At 33.8% G+C, this 17,829-nt stretch overlaps 1 protein-coding gene across 3 annotated transcripts in view; it reads right to left on the reverse strand.

The window, feature by feature from the left end:
• Positions 1–11,242: 11,242 nt before the first annotated feature.
• LOC134546259 (chromobox protein homolog 1-like) overlaps positions 11,243–17,829 on the reverse strand; it is a 28,895-nt gene continuing 22,308 nt past the window's right edge. For all 3 annotated transcript variants that reach the window (XM_063388961.1, XM_063388959.1, XM_063388960.1), the window contains one exon: positions 11,243–12,457. In XM_063388961.1, coding sequence (XP_063245031.1) covers positions 11,905–12,444 — 540 coding nt within the window. In that variant the 5' untranslated portion in view covers positions 12,445–12,457 and the 3' untranslated portion in view covers positions 11,243–11,904. The remainder of the gene's footprint in view (positions 12,458–17,829) is intronic.

Raw genomic sequence — 17,829 nt, forward strand, 5'->3', positions numbered from 1 at the left:
AGCGCGGAACACAAAATTTCATTTAAATTTTAAATATACAAATATTAAAATAATAATTTTCAATACAAAATAACGGCGTCAACTTTACAGTTTACCGTTTTAAAGTCAATTCCTCCTGAGGGGTCTCGGTAAATGTTCAATTTCAATCGTCTAATTCAGTCCATAGAGTAACATTCTCATAGATATGCATCTAAAAATAATTACAGTTTTATAATAAATTAAATATATGACATAGAATACACATATTAAATAACACATAAATAATTATAAATTAATCTGTCAAAACAGTAAATGTTGCAGTACAACTTAGATAAAATATGGTCAATTAAAAATGTTTTCAAACTCTAAATTAAAACTTCATACATAGTGCAGACAATATCTCCTGGACACAAACCTCTATGGTACTAATCCTTGTTTTTTAACATTTATTTGGAGCCAATTTTTTTTATTCACTCTTACGCACACACACCTGGAAGAAACATATATTATTAATTATAAAAAAAGTTTCATTGGGCATAACTTAACCTCAAAATGCCACGATATTTCAGCTCCCTCAAGGAGTATAACTAATTACTTTAATATTATAATCAACACAGTCCCACCTTTAACAGGTGGTGAACATGTGGCAGTCATCGCTCGGTCAATTTGCTGAGGATGAGTTTGTTTGCGCAATGCCTGTTCTGTGAAATGGCAACTTCAGACTCATTCGGCACATTGTTGCTGGGTGAAGACGCCTGCATTGAAAAAGTCTGTGGCTTACGTTCAAGTGTCAGGCCCATGCACAAACTCCTGTGATGTCCATCTTCATCACTATCATACAAATATTAAATTGTGAGGCATTAATCAGCGTTCCGTGTTTAACTTGGGGCCTTATAATGCAGGCAAGGGCACTCAAAGTGCCACCAAATATTGTAGTAAAACACTATATGAGTCGTCAAAAAATGGGAGACATTATGTGCAACACATTCTAGCAGTGGGTTCTAATCCTACAGCATAGGTGCATTTGTGATAAGTTTATTTAGCTATTTAAATTTGTAAGTTTTTTTCCCATAATTTTTCTCCACTTGTAATTAATTATTTATTATGGATGGAAAAATTGGTACAAAGTTTGTTTGCAACAATTACAATTTTGTGTTTGCGTGTGTGTATGTATATATATATACACACATATATGCATACACACACACACATATATATATAGTTAAAGAAAATCATATTATTACATGTTATAATAACTTTAAATACACAACCTAGTCTTAACACGTCCGTGTCCACTCCTGTGTTCACAAAGCAATCTGTACAGGTCTCATCTCAGGGTTCCGTTTTCGTTCGGCCGGGCCATCTTCACCAATTGTGAATCTAGCCATTTATGACCTGTCGTTATGCTTAAGCAGGGTGGTATTTAGGCTCCGCACATGCCTTAACTACACAACTACGGTTTTATTTACTATTTATTGTTCACTGCTATTTCAAGTGAAAAGAGTTCAGCATCTAATACCTGTTGCTCACTGTGCGTCCTCTGCCTTCTCTTCGATACCTCTTCATCGATCTTCTTGATCCCTTCAACCTCTTGAAGCCAAACTTACATTCCGAGCTGTCATGGCAGATGGGTGGTGGGCTGCGTGCTGACAAAGATGGCCCACGTGTCCGTTGCCTTAGTTATTTTATACTAGCACAGCATTAATATATTTTTTTTTTAGAAAAAATTAAAATGAAATCAAAATTATTGAGTATACGTGAAAATGTGAGTATATGCTACATAAATATAAATAATGGTTGACGTTTGATTGCATCTTACTACACAAATTAAATGTTTTTATCAGCACTTGATGAAATTTTGCACACTTATCCTTCAAAACAAGAGGAATGTCACAGTCTCCATAAAATTCCTAAAACTACCATTTCCCCCCCCCCCCCCCCTTTTCATTAATCTTTATTATGGTACTTATTGGTGAAAAATTGCACAACTGATGTTTCGAATAAGAGGCATATTACTGCCTACATCTAATTGTTAAAAAAAATAATTGTAAATCACCTTTATAGAAAAAAATCTAAATGATTTTACTAGTCATCAACTAAAGATGAAGATACTGAAAAATTAACATACTTGCATGCAATATGATCATTCCCTCATTGTTATTGGCCTTATACCAGTCACGTCATCACTAAAAGCAATGTTGCCACACTTCCATAGAATTTTCAACCCAACAATGTTGATTCCAATAGATGCTATAGCAGTTTCAAGAATAGACATTTGACTATCGGAATGAAACCAATATATTCAGACTGTCAAGAATTGGGCCCCAGGGCTCTTTTAATGGCCAAGGAGGTAAGTCATAATAAACATTAAACTGTAAGAAAATTAAATTTTTGTGGTCGCTGAGTTGGAACTTCATTGCCTATTTCCTTTGAGATCATTATTTAGTATCTCCACACCACACATATATATTATATATCAATATCTCAGAATAGATGAATGTAGAGAGGGAGGAGGAAATGCACATGCCATCCAGAATGGTTGCCAACCAGAGGAAGGGATATTTGTGTTAGTAGAAGGGAAAAGGGGGGGGGGGGATGAGCTGGGTTGAGAAAAATATAGCTGTACAATAGCCTTAGAAAGAACCCCACTGGGTAAGCTTCATAGTTTTTCTAGAATAGCACAAAATGAGAGAAGCACTCCCATATGCAGGATGAGAGTAGAAAGAGCTTGAAGAGATGGTGGGAGAGGTGAAAAGGGACAACTTTCATAAGATTGGAACTAAGGCAAAACCTTTATTACCAATTGGAAAATGCCTAATTACAAGAATTTCAAACATTCATGCCCTCCACACATGTAGTTCCTATTTTATGATTTCACTTTTTACAAACCATAACAATACTAATCAACCACATTGTGTCATATCCAATTAAACGGTTAACTGTAAACACACATTTCAAAATAATATTACATAACATATAGCAATTCCCACACTACTCATAACATTTTTAAATAAATTATTTCAAACTAAAAAATTAGCATTATAATAAACAAAGATGAAGAGACAAAATTTTATTATACCTACCTACATTTTTTAAATTTGTAAACTCAAGACATTTTAATGTGCAATGGAAGTTAGTTGTAAGAAGTGAAATCATACTCCAATAGCTGAGGCAGGATCTTTAAAATTTATTTATTTTTGCTAAAACTAAGTTTAATCCTAACTACTGAATTTGTAGCTAGGCTACTCTCCATACTTTTGAAAATAGAAACCTTTCTACCATATCTTCAGTTAACAATGTTTGACTTATTATTATATTGAATCTCTTCCATATAATCCCACAGCTATTTCAGAGATGTCAGTATTATGGCGTGCAATGCCAACATTTCAGAGATTATATTAACATTAATATATTTAAAATTACTGGTTATTTCTATTTTCCTGGGAATATACCTTCAAACTAAAACCTCTCCCAGCATAATATAAACAAAATTACATGTTTTTTCCCAAAGAAAAGTTAGCAAATGAAAAATCCAAGCTAATCTCTGAGAAAAATAATTTAATTAAATTTCAATTGTTCACAAGGCAAACCATCACAATTTTTGGCAGAAGAAGATATTGTATGATGTGTAATTGTATTTTATCCATGCTGTTCTAACATACCTGAGCTATCATTTACAATACATATTACCTACATACCTGCCAACTTTTTAGTTTGGTCATCAAGAAAACTTTTAAATTGGGAAAATGTATCGTAAATCAAATGCGGCAATTTTTTACATGCTCTATGTGCAATTATTTTCTATTTTTCTATTCCATTTGGATTATGCTAATTTGCTAATGACATGAAGGGCATAATGATGGCCTAGAATGAAAATCTAATACAGTCAATATTGTAAATGTACTGGGAAACTAAACCTATCCAGAATGTGCCAATTTACACAGCATGTATATGAAAAGCAAAATGATCAAGTACAAAACAAAAGCAATAGTATTCACTAAACAAGATTACATAAAGACATACCTTGCTATATCACATGTTTGTTACATATTTCAGTCATCTCCTGATTATCCTTGATGCAATTTTAAAACTTTAAATGTGCAGCAGTTGCCTTCTTTGCTTTACCTAACAAATCTGAGGTAAACCTTTGTTCATAACAAACACAATTTCTAGATTTCAACACAGAAATAGACTGCAAAGTTTCAGATGACATGGAGGACCTAAATTGGGTTCTGTTTTTTTTTACCATACTGAAAATGCGCTCACATTCTGAATTACTGTGGGGGATTGACAGAATTGATAGCATTATCTTTGACAGTCTGTTATACTTCAGGAAGCCATCTACTCCACGAACTCTTGATAATTCAGCCCACTTGACATCAACAGTGCCTTCTTTTTCTAGAAGAGATGAAATGTCATCAACTTGAAGTGCCACAAATTGTTGCTGGACTTCATCCATGGCTGAATCTATTGTTTCATTGTCCTTCAAAGGAAGGATAAATGGAAACTTTTCCACAAAAAACTTAACAGAGGAGAACTTTGCAATTTCAAACTCATTTAGTCGAGCCACTTCTGCATGTTTCAGAACTTCACTCTTGAGGGGAAACTTGTTTACTATATAGTCGCATGCAGTAACAAAATATTTCCGCACTGATGCAAAAAACAATACTTTTTCTTTTTTTTCTAGTTGAGACACTAAAGCTGAAGTTTCACTCCCAACAACTACTTCATCATCTTCTCTTTGATTTTCAATCAAATGGTACTTAAGCAGAAGAATATTACCACTTTTCACAACTTTTGGCTTTACAAATCTTGATAATAGATCTCTCAGTAATGTGGTGAGAATTTCTTGAAGAATTTGTATTTGTGGTGAAGCAGACTGAAGTAAAACATTTACTTTGTCAAACATAGGTATCGTGTTTAGAAGGAACGTACAAAATGTACAATTCAGTTTAGAGGAAAGAAACAGAAATAATTTTTCCTCACGGCTCAAAGACAGATTCTGATTTTTCAAAACTGGAGCACTGCTATATCTATCATCCAATGCAATTCGTTTACTGCTACTTGCCTCAGTGTCTGCAACCACGTCGGATACTCTCTTCCCATGTTTTTCACTTCCCTTTGATGGAACAGGATCATCTGCAGGTTTCTGAATTTTAGGGATCTTGTATGACGACAGAGAAATGGCATTACTTGATTTCTTTGCTGCAGACACCTCTTGTTTAAAAAAACTAAGTAATGGTTCCCACTGATCCATCAATCTTTTCAAACTTCTGCCAAGTGATAGCCATCTCGTACAGCAATGCTTCAAAATTTTTTTTGTTTCTTTATTGTGCAACTGTTGAAATTTCTGCAGGCTCTCTTTTCGTTTCGCACTTTTCTCTAAAAAGTAAAATATGTCTATCAGGATGTCCTCTACTTTTAGTGGCAAACTTGCTACAGCCTTCTCTGCTGCCAAGTTTATTAGGTGACATGAACACCCAATAACTATTATTTCTTCATGATTTTCCTTCAGCAAAGCTGCAACACCATTCTTAGAACCGACCATATTCGGTGCATTGTCAGAACAAAACGAGACACAATTTTTTAGAGGTATATTTTTCATTTTCAGCTGTGAAAGCAACATATTGCCTATGTTCTTGCCAGTCGAATCACCGATTAACTTAGGCACTGAGAGAACCTTACTAACTATTCTACTCTCATCATTATCAAAAAACGTAACTACAATCGGGTACAGCTTTTCATCTGTATCATTACTTCCATCTGTGGCAATGGAAAATGCACTAACCTGCAAACATTTCACAACTTCAGATGTTACATCACACGCCATTTCATTTAAGATACACGTTGCTTTAGTACGACCGCAAGCAAATTTCTTTGCTATTTCAGAGTCCGGGAACATCTTTCTAAATAATGCACCAGCGTGGTCTGCTGCGTTTAATGCAATATTATGTTCATTCAAAAACGAAACAAAGAGACATTCTGCTTTCGTCACTTCCAACCCCGTGTGTGCAGTACTGGTGAAAAAGCTATCAATCTTCTTATTTTCTTCCTCAGAAAGCACGTTTTTCCTATGCTTAGGACACTTAACGTGTGTAGTTATGTCGGACCTACCTCCATGAGCAATACTAAAATCACACCGGCACACTGTGCAAAACACAAAAGTTTCTCCTTTTTGCGATTTCAAAATACACGGGAATTCGTTGTTATACGCAGCACGGTAAGTCTGAACATATTTCTTGTTGGCTGGCTTACTCATGGTTCCCACCACGCAAATACACACGAAAAAAACGGTTGCGCAGCACTAAATTGGAACTACGAACAATAGTCAGCCATTTTAAACATAATATAAGGAACAAGGAACAGACCAAGGAGGTAAGGCTGACGTCACAATTATTGTGGTCCGTTCCTCCGTTTAAGAAAGCACTTTTTCGTTGCGGTAAATGGAAAACAACCGCAAACTGTTCAGTCCAAACCATATACAAAATACAAATAACTATCTCTTGTTTTGTTTTCATTCCGCCTTCCGTCGGTGCGTCGGTAACATGGCCGGTACAGTAAAAGTTGGCAGGTATACATGGCCGTTACAGTGAACGGTAATAAACCACCACGCAAAAATAAATCCGTAAGATATTAAAGACGTCCGTAAAACCGTAAAATAGTATTAAAATCCGTAAAACTTACGGACAATCCGTAAAAGTTGGCAGGTATGTACCTAACAAACAAAATTTGTGCAGTCACTCCAATATTTTAAAAACATAAAGGCAGCCTAGAAGGATGTATTGATTTTTAATATCTATTGAATCAAGGGCATTAAAAAAAAAGGGAGAAGAGGTATAAGATGAAAATAGAGTATTGACAGAAAGAATGATGGAAATGTGTAGGAAGGAGAGAAAGTGCAAAACTTACAAGCTCACAGTATCCACCATATTGCTTATTTTGAAAAAAAAAAAATTAATTCATCTCCCCTTCCCCACCCTAAAAAAAACCTTGCCCTGATCTAATGGAAGGCAAGTATTAAGAACAGAAACAGGCAAAATGTATGCTTTCACTAAATAAATAAAGACTAGCACGATAACCTCAACATAATAAATTCTTTTAAAAAAATTAGGGAAATAACATTAAAATGAAACTGCAGTGGTATTTTCTACAGTTTACTTAAAAATTATTTATATTTATTACAGCTTACAAAGTTGGTACAAGATATAAAAAATTGTTTCCAATGGAAAAAAAAAGAATAAAATGTTAACTAACATTGAAATGTTGTTTCATGTACTCGAAGAAAGAAAGGTACTATAAAATGATTGCATTAGCTTGCTTCACATCTTTCTGAATATAACTAAAAATGTAGAATACTTTGTCATAACTACATTAATGCTTATCACAATGTATAAACAATGTCACAAAAAATAAGTTATAGATTGCCACTACAAATAAAACATCAAGGATTAAATTAACACATCCACAAAACATGAAATGAAAAGGTACTGAGCTTGGTTGCCTAAATTTTACACCCACATTTCACAGATTTTGGAGTGGACAACAAAAAATCTAGTCTAAAGGTATTTTCTCCTTGTGACCTCAAAGTCCAGCAATTCCCTTATCCCCATGTATGAATATGAATGTACATGGTAAATTCTCATGAAATCTTAAAATTCTTGTCCTTATTTATAGAAATTTAACTGACATGATAGGAATTATTTTTTCCTTGATAAGCACATTACCGAGGGTAATAGTGTTGGTTATAATTTTTCAACCATAAGAGTATCTTTAAAAAATAATAAATATAGTACCCTGAAAAAATTTGGAATAAAAAGAAATGCACAAGTTTTCAAATATATTTTTTAAACGTGTCCCATCAAAAAACATCATTCCCTCACACCTTTACCAACAGTTGATACATGAATGCACTTTTAATTATTCATGAACGCTCTTATTGGTTTTTGATTGTTGTCAGTACTGTCAATTGATCCAAATGGCCAATTTGTCTTATGCACAATAGAGTATTTGTAGAAAAAATATTTTATGAAAATTAGTCAAAAATTACATTTTCAGCCATCATTCCCTCACACTGAAGAAAAACAAAGGTAATTACTATATATAAATATTAATTGCACTGTGAAGTAGGTTTTTGGAGATAGTAAACATACACAAAAATTCAGTGGTAACAAAAGGTTATGTAGCAAGATTTTTTTAGTGTATGTTTCATTTCATCATTCCCTTACCAACATTCACTCATTTCAATTTGAAATGAGGGAAAGACGATTTATGAGATAATGACTTTTAAACTGGTTTGTTTATTTCTTTGCTTATGTAATCCTTGAAATTATAATTGTTTTAGGACAAAATAATGGCAAGAAAAAAGAAATTATGTGATTCAGAAGCAAAATTAAAAAAAAAAAAATTACAATAGGAAGCCCCGAGAAAAAATGAAGTCTAATCTCGAGAGTTTAGCAAAACTTCGCCAAGATGCAAGGGCTAAATACCTGGGTAAAAAAGATTAAGGCCAAGTGAAATCTATATTTGGTGAGAGTTCCAGAGAAAAAATTGGAAGAAAAATAGCAAAACATATAGTGACCAAAAAGCAAAAATCTGTAAGATTTCGACAAGGCTCTCAAATAAAAAACCACCTATTTCAGCACCTACTATAGCACCCGTTTTTCAAAATTCACCAAGGCTTAGTAGCTGCTCAGAGAAGGATGCAACTAAGAAAGCATACATATGCAAAAATAGCCAGGTTGGAGAAAAGTTTGAAAGAAGAAACGAGAATAAAGGATAAACATCGTAAAAGATGTCAAAGGCAAGATGTCTATCGTCTCCTGAAGCTAAAGTATAAGCACTTTTAAAAAAGTTCTAGTTTCTAAGATAGTGAAAAAGAAGCTTATTTTTTCGGAAGTTATTACTAAACAACTAAAAGACAGCTAGCTACACCCGTTTGAAAAAAACATTGCGAGAAGAAGAAATTATACAACATTCTAAAACCAGACCTTCTGAAAAAGTATAAATTGTTGCATTTGTCCAAACCTTCAAACCTTTTTTTAAACATGAGACCTACAAAAAGAGCACATCTAGGAAAATAAATGCTAACTGATAAAAATTAAACAAGATGTTACAGATTATTTTTTTTTTAGAAAAAAAAGAAAAAAAAAGAGAATTCCAGGATGTGTCCCAGGAAGACATTATTCCCTCACTTTCAAGTTTTTAAATCGTTCATTAATTCACTTAAAATAGGTTTATTCTGGGGACCACTATATTAGTAGAATCTATTAACACAAGCACTACAAAACTGACAAAAAAAATTCAAATAAATTACAATATTTTCTATTTATTTATTTCAACCTAATTTCAAGATTTAATGAGAATTACCCACATACACATGAATCTAGCGAGTGTGCAATGGTTCCAATTAAATTATATGAACTAACAATTCCCCCCCCCCCCCCCCCCCGCGACAAGTGATTAGAATTAATTGTATACACATATTACAAGTAGGTATGTTATTTTAAAAAGTAATGACTGATGTCGAATCATTAGCCTTAAACGACAAAAATTAATATACTAGAACTGTTCCAAGAATTTCATATGGGTCCTAGCCTATATGAAACAATAACTTTGTTCAGAAATAAGAAATAAGTTTTGGTCAGGAGTCAACATGGAGTCAGCAAAGATGTTCAAGCACTTACAAATACCCCAATTGGACTATTGTACAAAAAAGGATTAATAAAGTGTGAAGAATGCAATCATGAAATCCTTATTGTGGTCAGCAGAACTTCAGAACAAAAAAAAAAAAAACCTTCATTTCCTCTAAATGTTTTTTTTATATTAGCTACAGTAAACACCACCAAATGAGTATTTTACTTCTTTCTCAGCTTCCCTAGAATGAGAAGACAGCAAATACATGTTCAAAGATCAATTTTGATTTTCTTTTTAACCCCAGTTCGATCTAAGGCATTCATTCAGTGTCAATTATGGCTCTCAAACTGTAGTTCACCTTAAATGGACTGGTATATCTCGCTATACTCCTGGTTCAGACATCGTTTGAATCAAGATTTCTCACACAAATCCAGACAGAATGCTTACTCCGAACCATGCTACAATTGAAATAACCAACAGTATAACATAGTGTCCACAAAAATTTGTATTACAATTGACCAGTTTCATAAGAAGGAAATTTAGAAAATCAAGCCTCCACCATTCTCATATAAAAAAATGAAAATTTTAACAAAACCTTCCATGTGTCATTTTATGGTATGTATGACTTGCGGCAGGGGGATGTCATTTTCCCTTCAAATTACTATCACCGGGGAATTTCCATGTAATATTTTTTAGGATTATATGTAAGTTCTCTTACTTTCCCTGACCAATTCAAATTTTCCTGAATTTCCAAATGGTGGACACCTTAAGATACATTAAAAACACTATAGCTAAAGGTATAATAATTTTTTAAAGTTTTTTATGTGTGCTATTTGGTTAATTCAACAGCAAGTCATGGCCTTCATCACATGGTATTCAAGTGTAGTTGCAAAAAGTAATTGCAACCACTTTGTAATGCATATTTGCTTCCAAATACAAACAATACATCATAAGCATTTAGTAAGGATCACTATGTTACATTGCATTAATACACACATGTACCCAAGTGACACCATATTAAATAAAAATATGAGCAATATCAGAAAATAATTTTTTTTCTTGTAACTAAATTTTCATTAATCATAAAATACCTTCAATTTACTTGTTACAGAACAGTCAAAAAATAACATTTTATGAAAGTGCCCAATAGTTTATTTTGAACATAATTTTAACACCTAATAAATAAAAAACCAGCATGTTTAATTTTACAATTTAAAACTTTTAACCCTGCAAAAACCACAATTAATTTAAATAATTTTTTATATAACTTTTAACAATTTTTGGAATTACTGAGAAAATAATGCTGTTACAAAATACTTCTGAAACTTAAGTTTACAATATTCAGTAAATGTTTGCATACAAAACAAAAGATATATTTTAGGGTTAAAATTGAAAATTATGGCAGGTTATGTAGCAAGCAAATTTGCCAGTTTAAAATAATTCAACATGGTTGATTTTAACACAAAAAAAAACCATAAATAATGTATTTTTTTATCAATACTTAAGTAAAGGCTCCATTCCAGTTGAAAAATATGTTTTAACACCAAAACAAATTTTTACTAATAACTATACCAAATTCACTTGGACAAAATAATGTAAATGGTAATAGTTGGAAAAATTAACACAGAAATACCCATTTTTTCACATGTGATTACACATGTGATTTATTTTCAGAGTATACAGCATATTCACAAACTAACAATATTTTTTTTTTTTGCCATAATACTAATTTTTTTACCTTTCAGTGAAATAACTAATACTGTTTCATAAAACACAATGAGCCACAAATATCTAAACATATCCTAGTTTCTCAGACTCATATGATGTATGTTTTCAAAAACAGTAACTATCTATAGCACTTCAATGTTATTGTATGAAAAACTCAGCACAATCTATAAATGGTAAACTGAAAAATCTAAGAAAACAATATGGGAGACTTGCATAATACAACATGTACCACAGTAAAAAATTTCATTTTTGCTCGAGCTCAAAAGAAATCATTCTCACTAAGCACTACAAACATCAGTACCTTCATCTAAATGAATACAAGAAATAAATGAGATTAAAAAAAGTGATTCAGCAGTATGAAATTTACAAAATTCAGTAATTTTTTTAAAAGAACCAATTGATAACTTATCCAAAAATAAAGACTAAAGAATCATACGGATAAAAGAGAGCTATAATAAATTTGACCACGAGCAGCTACTAGCCACACCGTCTGTAATCATTCAACTCACGCACTGCAAGTTTGGTTACAAAAAAAAAGGTCCCTGTGACAGTGAGATGAGACGCTCAATCGTCTGAGGGGTCATGCCAGGTGAGGCGTTCCTCGTAGAACTTGATGACAATCTGTGGGCACTTCTCGTTGGCCACCTTGGCCTGGACAAGGTCGCAGTCGTCCGTGCCCTGCCACTTCATCAGGAACATCAGCTCCCCGCTCGAGTCTGTCGCGCCAATGATCCTCTCGGGCTTCAGTCCTCTGGCGAACCCCTGCGGCTCCTTCTTAGTCGTCTTAGTGGACTTCTTCTCGTCCGAGGATGACGTCGCTTTCCGCTTCTTCGTCGTGTCTTCCTTCTTTTTCTCCGAAGTCTCCTCCTTCTTGCCCCCTTCTTCCTTCTTCTTGCGCTTCTCCTCAAACGCAGCTATCAGCTCCGGACAGTCCAGGTTTTCCTCCGGCTCCCACGTGTTGTCGTCGTGAGAGTACCCTTTCCATTTCAAGTAGTACTCCACTTTCCCGTTCTTGAAGCGCCTGTCCAGGATTTCTTCCACAGAGAACTCCTCTTCCTCGGAACCGGAGCCAGCTGCGTTTTCTTTCTCTGTTTTTTTGCTCATTGTTGATATTTAACTGAAACAAACATCCATGTACAATCATTTTTTTTAACAATAACTTTAGGTCTTATCGACATCAAGGCCATTAGAGAGGGACATGTATGACAAGACCAGGGTTAACATTCATCATACTCTTGTGACTTACCACAAAGGAACCTTCCACACAAAACATGAATTTTTTAGTTGTTTCACTCTGACACAATTTTGAGACATTAAACAATTGGAGGATAACCACTTAATAATACCAAACCATCAATTTGCTAAGCTTTCAAGAACTTCAAATTATGTAACTAGGCTACTGAAAAGTATTCAATAACAATTTAGATTTACATATAATGCATCACAGTCACATGGCACCACTGTTACCATCTGGCTAGCACCTATTAGAAATGTTTTATAATTCATAAATATATATTTCAATAATTGTTTTTGAGCGTGTGTATTCAATACATTTGTTTTAAACACTTTTAATAAACACATTTTCAAGTTTTTATGAAATGTACTTTGCTATATAACTTAAAAGTTGGTTATCACTAGCAAATAATACTTCTAAAATGCAAACATGGACAAACTACAGTAAACCTTGTAAGGTTAAATGGCTATCCTGTTTCGAAATAATAAGGAATTGGCTCATATTTTTTTCAATTTTGTAAGTATTATAATGTTCAACAGTGATTTCATCATACTGCTAGATACACATGTACTCACAGATTTCCCAAACATGGTAAATTTGGTGCTCACCAAAAATAAATTTTACCATCTCCAAGAAAAGCGAATTTTTGAAAGTTTCATTTCCTTTTGTTCTTGTATACGTTTTATTTACTTAATATAAATAATTTACCAGTATTATATATTTTTTTCATTCTTTACTTATTTAATTGTGTAGAGGATATTCCATACATCAATTTTAAGCACTTTTCCATTTGTATTTTCTTCTTTTAAATGATTTCCCTCAATATGACTTTTGTTGATTCATAAACTTATTAACTTGTTTCATAGTATTTAAAGCTGCACATGTAATGTTGCCACTGTGTGATTACGGAAATAAATTTCACATAAAAGAAACTACTATACTACTACTAGAAACAATTACTTTGAATCTATTAACTGCACTACCTAATTTAAATCTGGTCAGAATTTATTGGCTATTTTTAATAAGTTCTTAGCCGAACATTCACATTTCAAGATATGTTCGAAACAGCCACATTTGTAGGTACCGTAAAATTGGGGTGAATAGGATCACTTAACTTTTGTGGCTACCCCTGAATGTATATAAATTTTATAAAACAATCTACACTGGCCTAATACATGAGTAATAACCCCTAATTTATGATTCCGTAATTATATTTGGCATTATAATTTTACTTTTTTTAAAAAATTATTTTGTGCCTGATTCTATTCACCCCATAAGTAGAGGTGAATAGAATCAGTCTATTAATTTCAATGTATTCTTCCATCAACCTCTTGTCGGGGTGAATATTATAACTGAAAGTTATTTTAAATCATTATAAACCATAGACCATCCTTCACTACACCTTAAAAACAACATTTTCTAAAGAAAAAAGACAAATTTACAAAATTCGAAATCGTAAAACTTATTTATAAAATAAAAATAAATTTTAATTTATAGGTAAGCAGTTGTAGACAATTCACTGCTAAATTAAGTATTGCCGCTATGGAACCCACAATAATCGTACACAACGGAGTAAAGTCCTACTATACCATTATCAGTTAAACATACACCAAGTTGGCAGTAACCTTACAGGTCTTTTAACAAATATCTTTAAGGCAGACATAAAATTTTAGCAAACCCCTGCCATATTTCTCAGGTTCCTCTAGGTTACCAATGACATTTTCAATGACAAAATTACATTCGTCTTTGATGTCAGGGAAGCCAAAAATGAAACCAGAACTGTCTCCTTTACATTTTGGACTTAGGAAAGAGCCATAGAATTCCTTGACACCATCCACATCTACAACAATCATAACAACACCAATAAAATTCAATGTTTTTTGCTACAATCAGGCACAGTATCATTCGAGTTGAAAGCAACCAGTAACCAGTCCTGTTCTCTGATATCAGTGTCTTTCACATGACAAACATGCCTTTATCTCCTACCATTAAAATCAACAAATGATTCACTAACAACTGCAAATCTCACAGTATTTGAAGTTGCTTCTTTAGGCGATCTTGAAATTATTTCACTTTCATCACTAGATGAGCTCTCTGGTACAGTAGTGTCTCGCTAATCCGGACATCCAATTAATCCGGATCTAAAAAAAAAATAATGAAAGAGAATACATTTCTAAGAGAGGGTCCTCTTGCCCTCAGTTGCCGGGAGTCTTACCGCTAGTTTTCTGCTCATCGTCTGTTTTCCAAGAAGTGACTGACTATACCTGCGAGTTGTTTTGTTTTGTTTCCTTTAGTCGATGGTTACTCGTGCTGGTGATAGGTGCTCGTGACAGATATTTTTATTCAGTGCGAGTGTTGTATTGTGTGCAGTTATTAAGAGCAACGTAATGGCTACTAAACGTAAGAAAGTGACTGTAACAATGGAGCAAAAAACCAAGCCTTATTTCGTATTGATGCGGGTGAATCATTAACTAGAATCACACAAGATTTAGGAGTGGAAAAACAAACTGTTTCTGATTAGAAAAAAAATTCGAAAGAAATCGAAGATTTTTGTGCCAAAATAGTAAGGACAGTCTGGGTAACAGAAGCACATTAAAAAAAAAAAACCATTAAACTTTAGAAGAGGCTTTGTACATTTGGTTTCGCCAACAACATGAACAAGGCGTTCCGCTGTCGAGCATAACATTACAAGCGTTCACACTCAAACTGAACAAAAAATTAAAAGGTGACCCTGCTTTAACTGCCAGTGTGGGATGGTTATCTCGTTTGAAAGATCAATACGGTGTTCGTGAACTTAGTGCAAGTGGTGAAATTTTGTCAGGTGACAATAGTGCAAGTGAAGACTTTAAAGTAAAATTTGAAAAGTTTGTTAAAGATGAAAAATTAGAGTCTTGCTAAGTGTTTAGCACTGACAAAAAGGGATTAAATTACGAAATGCTTCCAAAAAAACATTAGTATCAAAATTTGATTCTGTAGCCAAAGGTCATAAGATAAAAAAAAGAAAAAGTAACTTTGCTTCCTTGTTGTAGTAATGCTTCTGGCAACTTGAAAATTCCACTCTTGGTTATAGGCAAATCGGCTAAGCCTAGGGCCCTTAACAAAACAGCCCAGAAAAAGATGTGTTAATTAATAATGCACCATGCCACCCGAGTGAAGAATTGCGAGATGGTAACATTTTTTGTCAAATTTCTGCCACCAAACGTGACTGCTTTAATATAACCTATGGACTAAGGTGTGATTGAAACAATAAAACAGCAATATAGGAAAAAATTGATCATGTCTCTTCTAGAGCAATAAGAAACAGACCCGTCAGCTAACTAAATAGATCATATTAAAAAAGTGACAATGAAGACTGTCATTTACTTGGTTGCAGAAGCATGGGAAGAAATTAAGCCGTCAACTCTTCAGAAAAGCTGGAAAATTTGTGGCCAAGCATTTCACAGCAAAAACAGGGACAAGACGAAACTCAACCAACTTCAACTAGCTTTGATTTTGTATATGTTTTTCAACAGTTTGAGGGTTGTGCCAACAAAGAGGAGATTGACATATCAGAATGGATTAACTGTGACAGCGGTATTGGTCATCAAATGTTAAGTGAAGATGAAATCGTGGAGGCGTGCATTGCAAACACGGTGACGATGGAGGTACAGAGGAATCAGCTGGCCCAACTCATGGTGAAGCGACTACAATGCTGGAGGGGTTGTCGAGTTACTTTGAGAAGCAAAGCGAGCTTCTGAGTTACTGACCTTGAGGCGCCTACGAGATCGCACTGCAAAACAATGGCAATCTTCATTAAAACAAAAGAATATTAGACTTTTTCGAGTAAATTGCAATTGTTTTTAACCTTCAATTGTTTTATATATAAGTTACATACATATGTATATAGTTTCTTAAGTACTTTATAATAAAACACAGTTGAGTTTTAAGAATAAACATTTTTTCTTTAGCCTATAAAACTTGTTTTTGATACATTTTAAATTTTATTACGGTTAATCCGGATTTTTGGTTGTTCCTGATTAGCGAGACACTACTGTATTTGGAGTGCTATGATGATCATTTCTTTCTTCATCAGCTTCAAGATGAAAGTCATTTATTGACAAACTTTTTCCAGCTCAAATGTCAAGCTTCTTCCTCCTTTGGTGTGGTGTGGAAGAGTCACTATGTCTCATTTCTTGGAGCAGCGCTTTCAGGGAGTCATCCATTGCAGTTCTTATCTCATCCATATTGTGAGCCAGTCATCAAAACATCCAAATGAGCTAAGATTATATCTGTATCCTAGAGCGCACCATCCCCAGCATAACAACATTTGAAGACTTTGAAAAGTTCATTATCCTCTCTGGATATTTGCAGCCCCATTTTGTTATGATTTTCTTGCGTCCGGGATCATCACTAAGATTTGTTTCATTGTAATTAACCACATTACATGGTGGAACATCTTTGATCCCTGCTTCCAAATTCTTGAAATACTCTACAACAGTAGTAGAAGTTACACCTGCTCGTGATCTTTTTATGTTATGACACATTCTTATAGCTAATTTATCCTTGTACAGACCTGCCAACATTCAAATTTAAAAAATCATGAGGTCCTCGATAAAAATTTTCAGGCCCATAAATACAGGTTAGATTTAAAAAAAACAACAAATGAGAATCTTTAAATTTAAGTGACATACCTGTACATATGTTACATGGTCTCTGCTTCAAAATATATTTCAACAAATTATAGGTTGCAGATTTAATTTAGTTGAACATAATTTAGCGCTGTCGTGTAGTGATCATGCAGGGCCGCAACTAAAAAAGATGTAAAATAACATTCTACTCGTGTAACACTATTAACACTGATCACAGCAAAATTAATTTTTTTATTGGAAGCAATACACTTCACGTGTTAGTTGTGTTTTTTTTGTAGCGACATGTTTCACAATGTCTCCTCTTCCACTATGCGAGATAGAAAAATCAGCACGGCACACGCTACAAAACGCAAAATTGCTTCCTTTACGTGACTCGAGTATTGATGGAAACTCGTTAATGTAAGCTTTCGTAAAACTTGTTTTGTAACTTTTACAAACAAAATCTTGGGGCCCCGAAAAATCGTGAGGAAACACTATTTTGGCGTGAGGGCGTGAGATGGACCTTAAAATCGTGAGCCTCACACCAAAATCGTGAGAGTTGGCAGTTCTGCTTGTATCTTTTCATGAAACTAGCAGCGAAATCTACTCCAGGCGTGTTGTCTCTGAATTTTTTTTTACTGTTTTACC

Source organism: Bacillus rossius, chromosome 1 (assembly GCF_032445375.1).
Source record: "Bacillus rossius redtenbacheri isolate Brsri chromosome 1, Brsri_v3, whole genome shotgun sequence".
Taxonomy (NCBI): Eukaryota; Metazoa; Arthropoda; class Insecta; order Phasmatodea; family Bacillidae; genus Bacillus; species Bacillus rossius.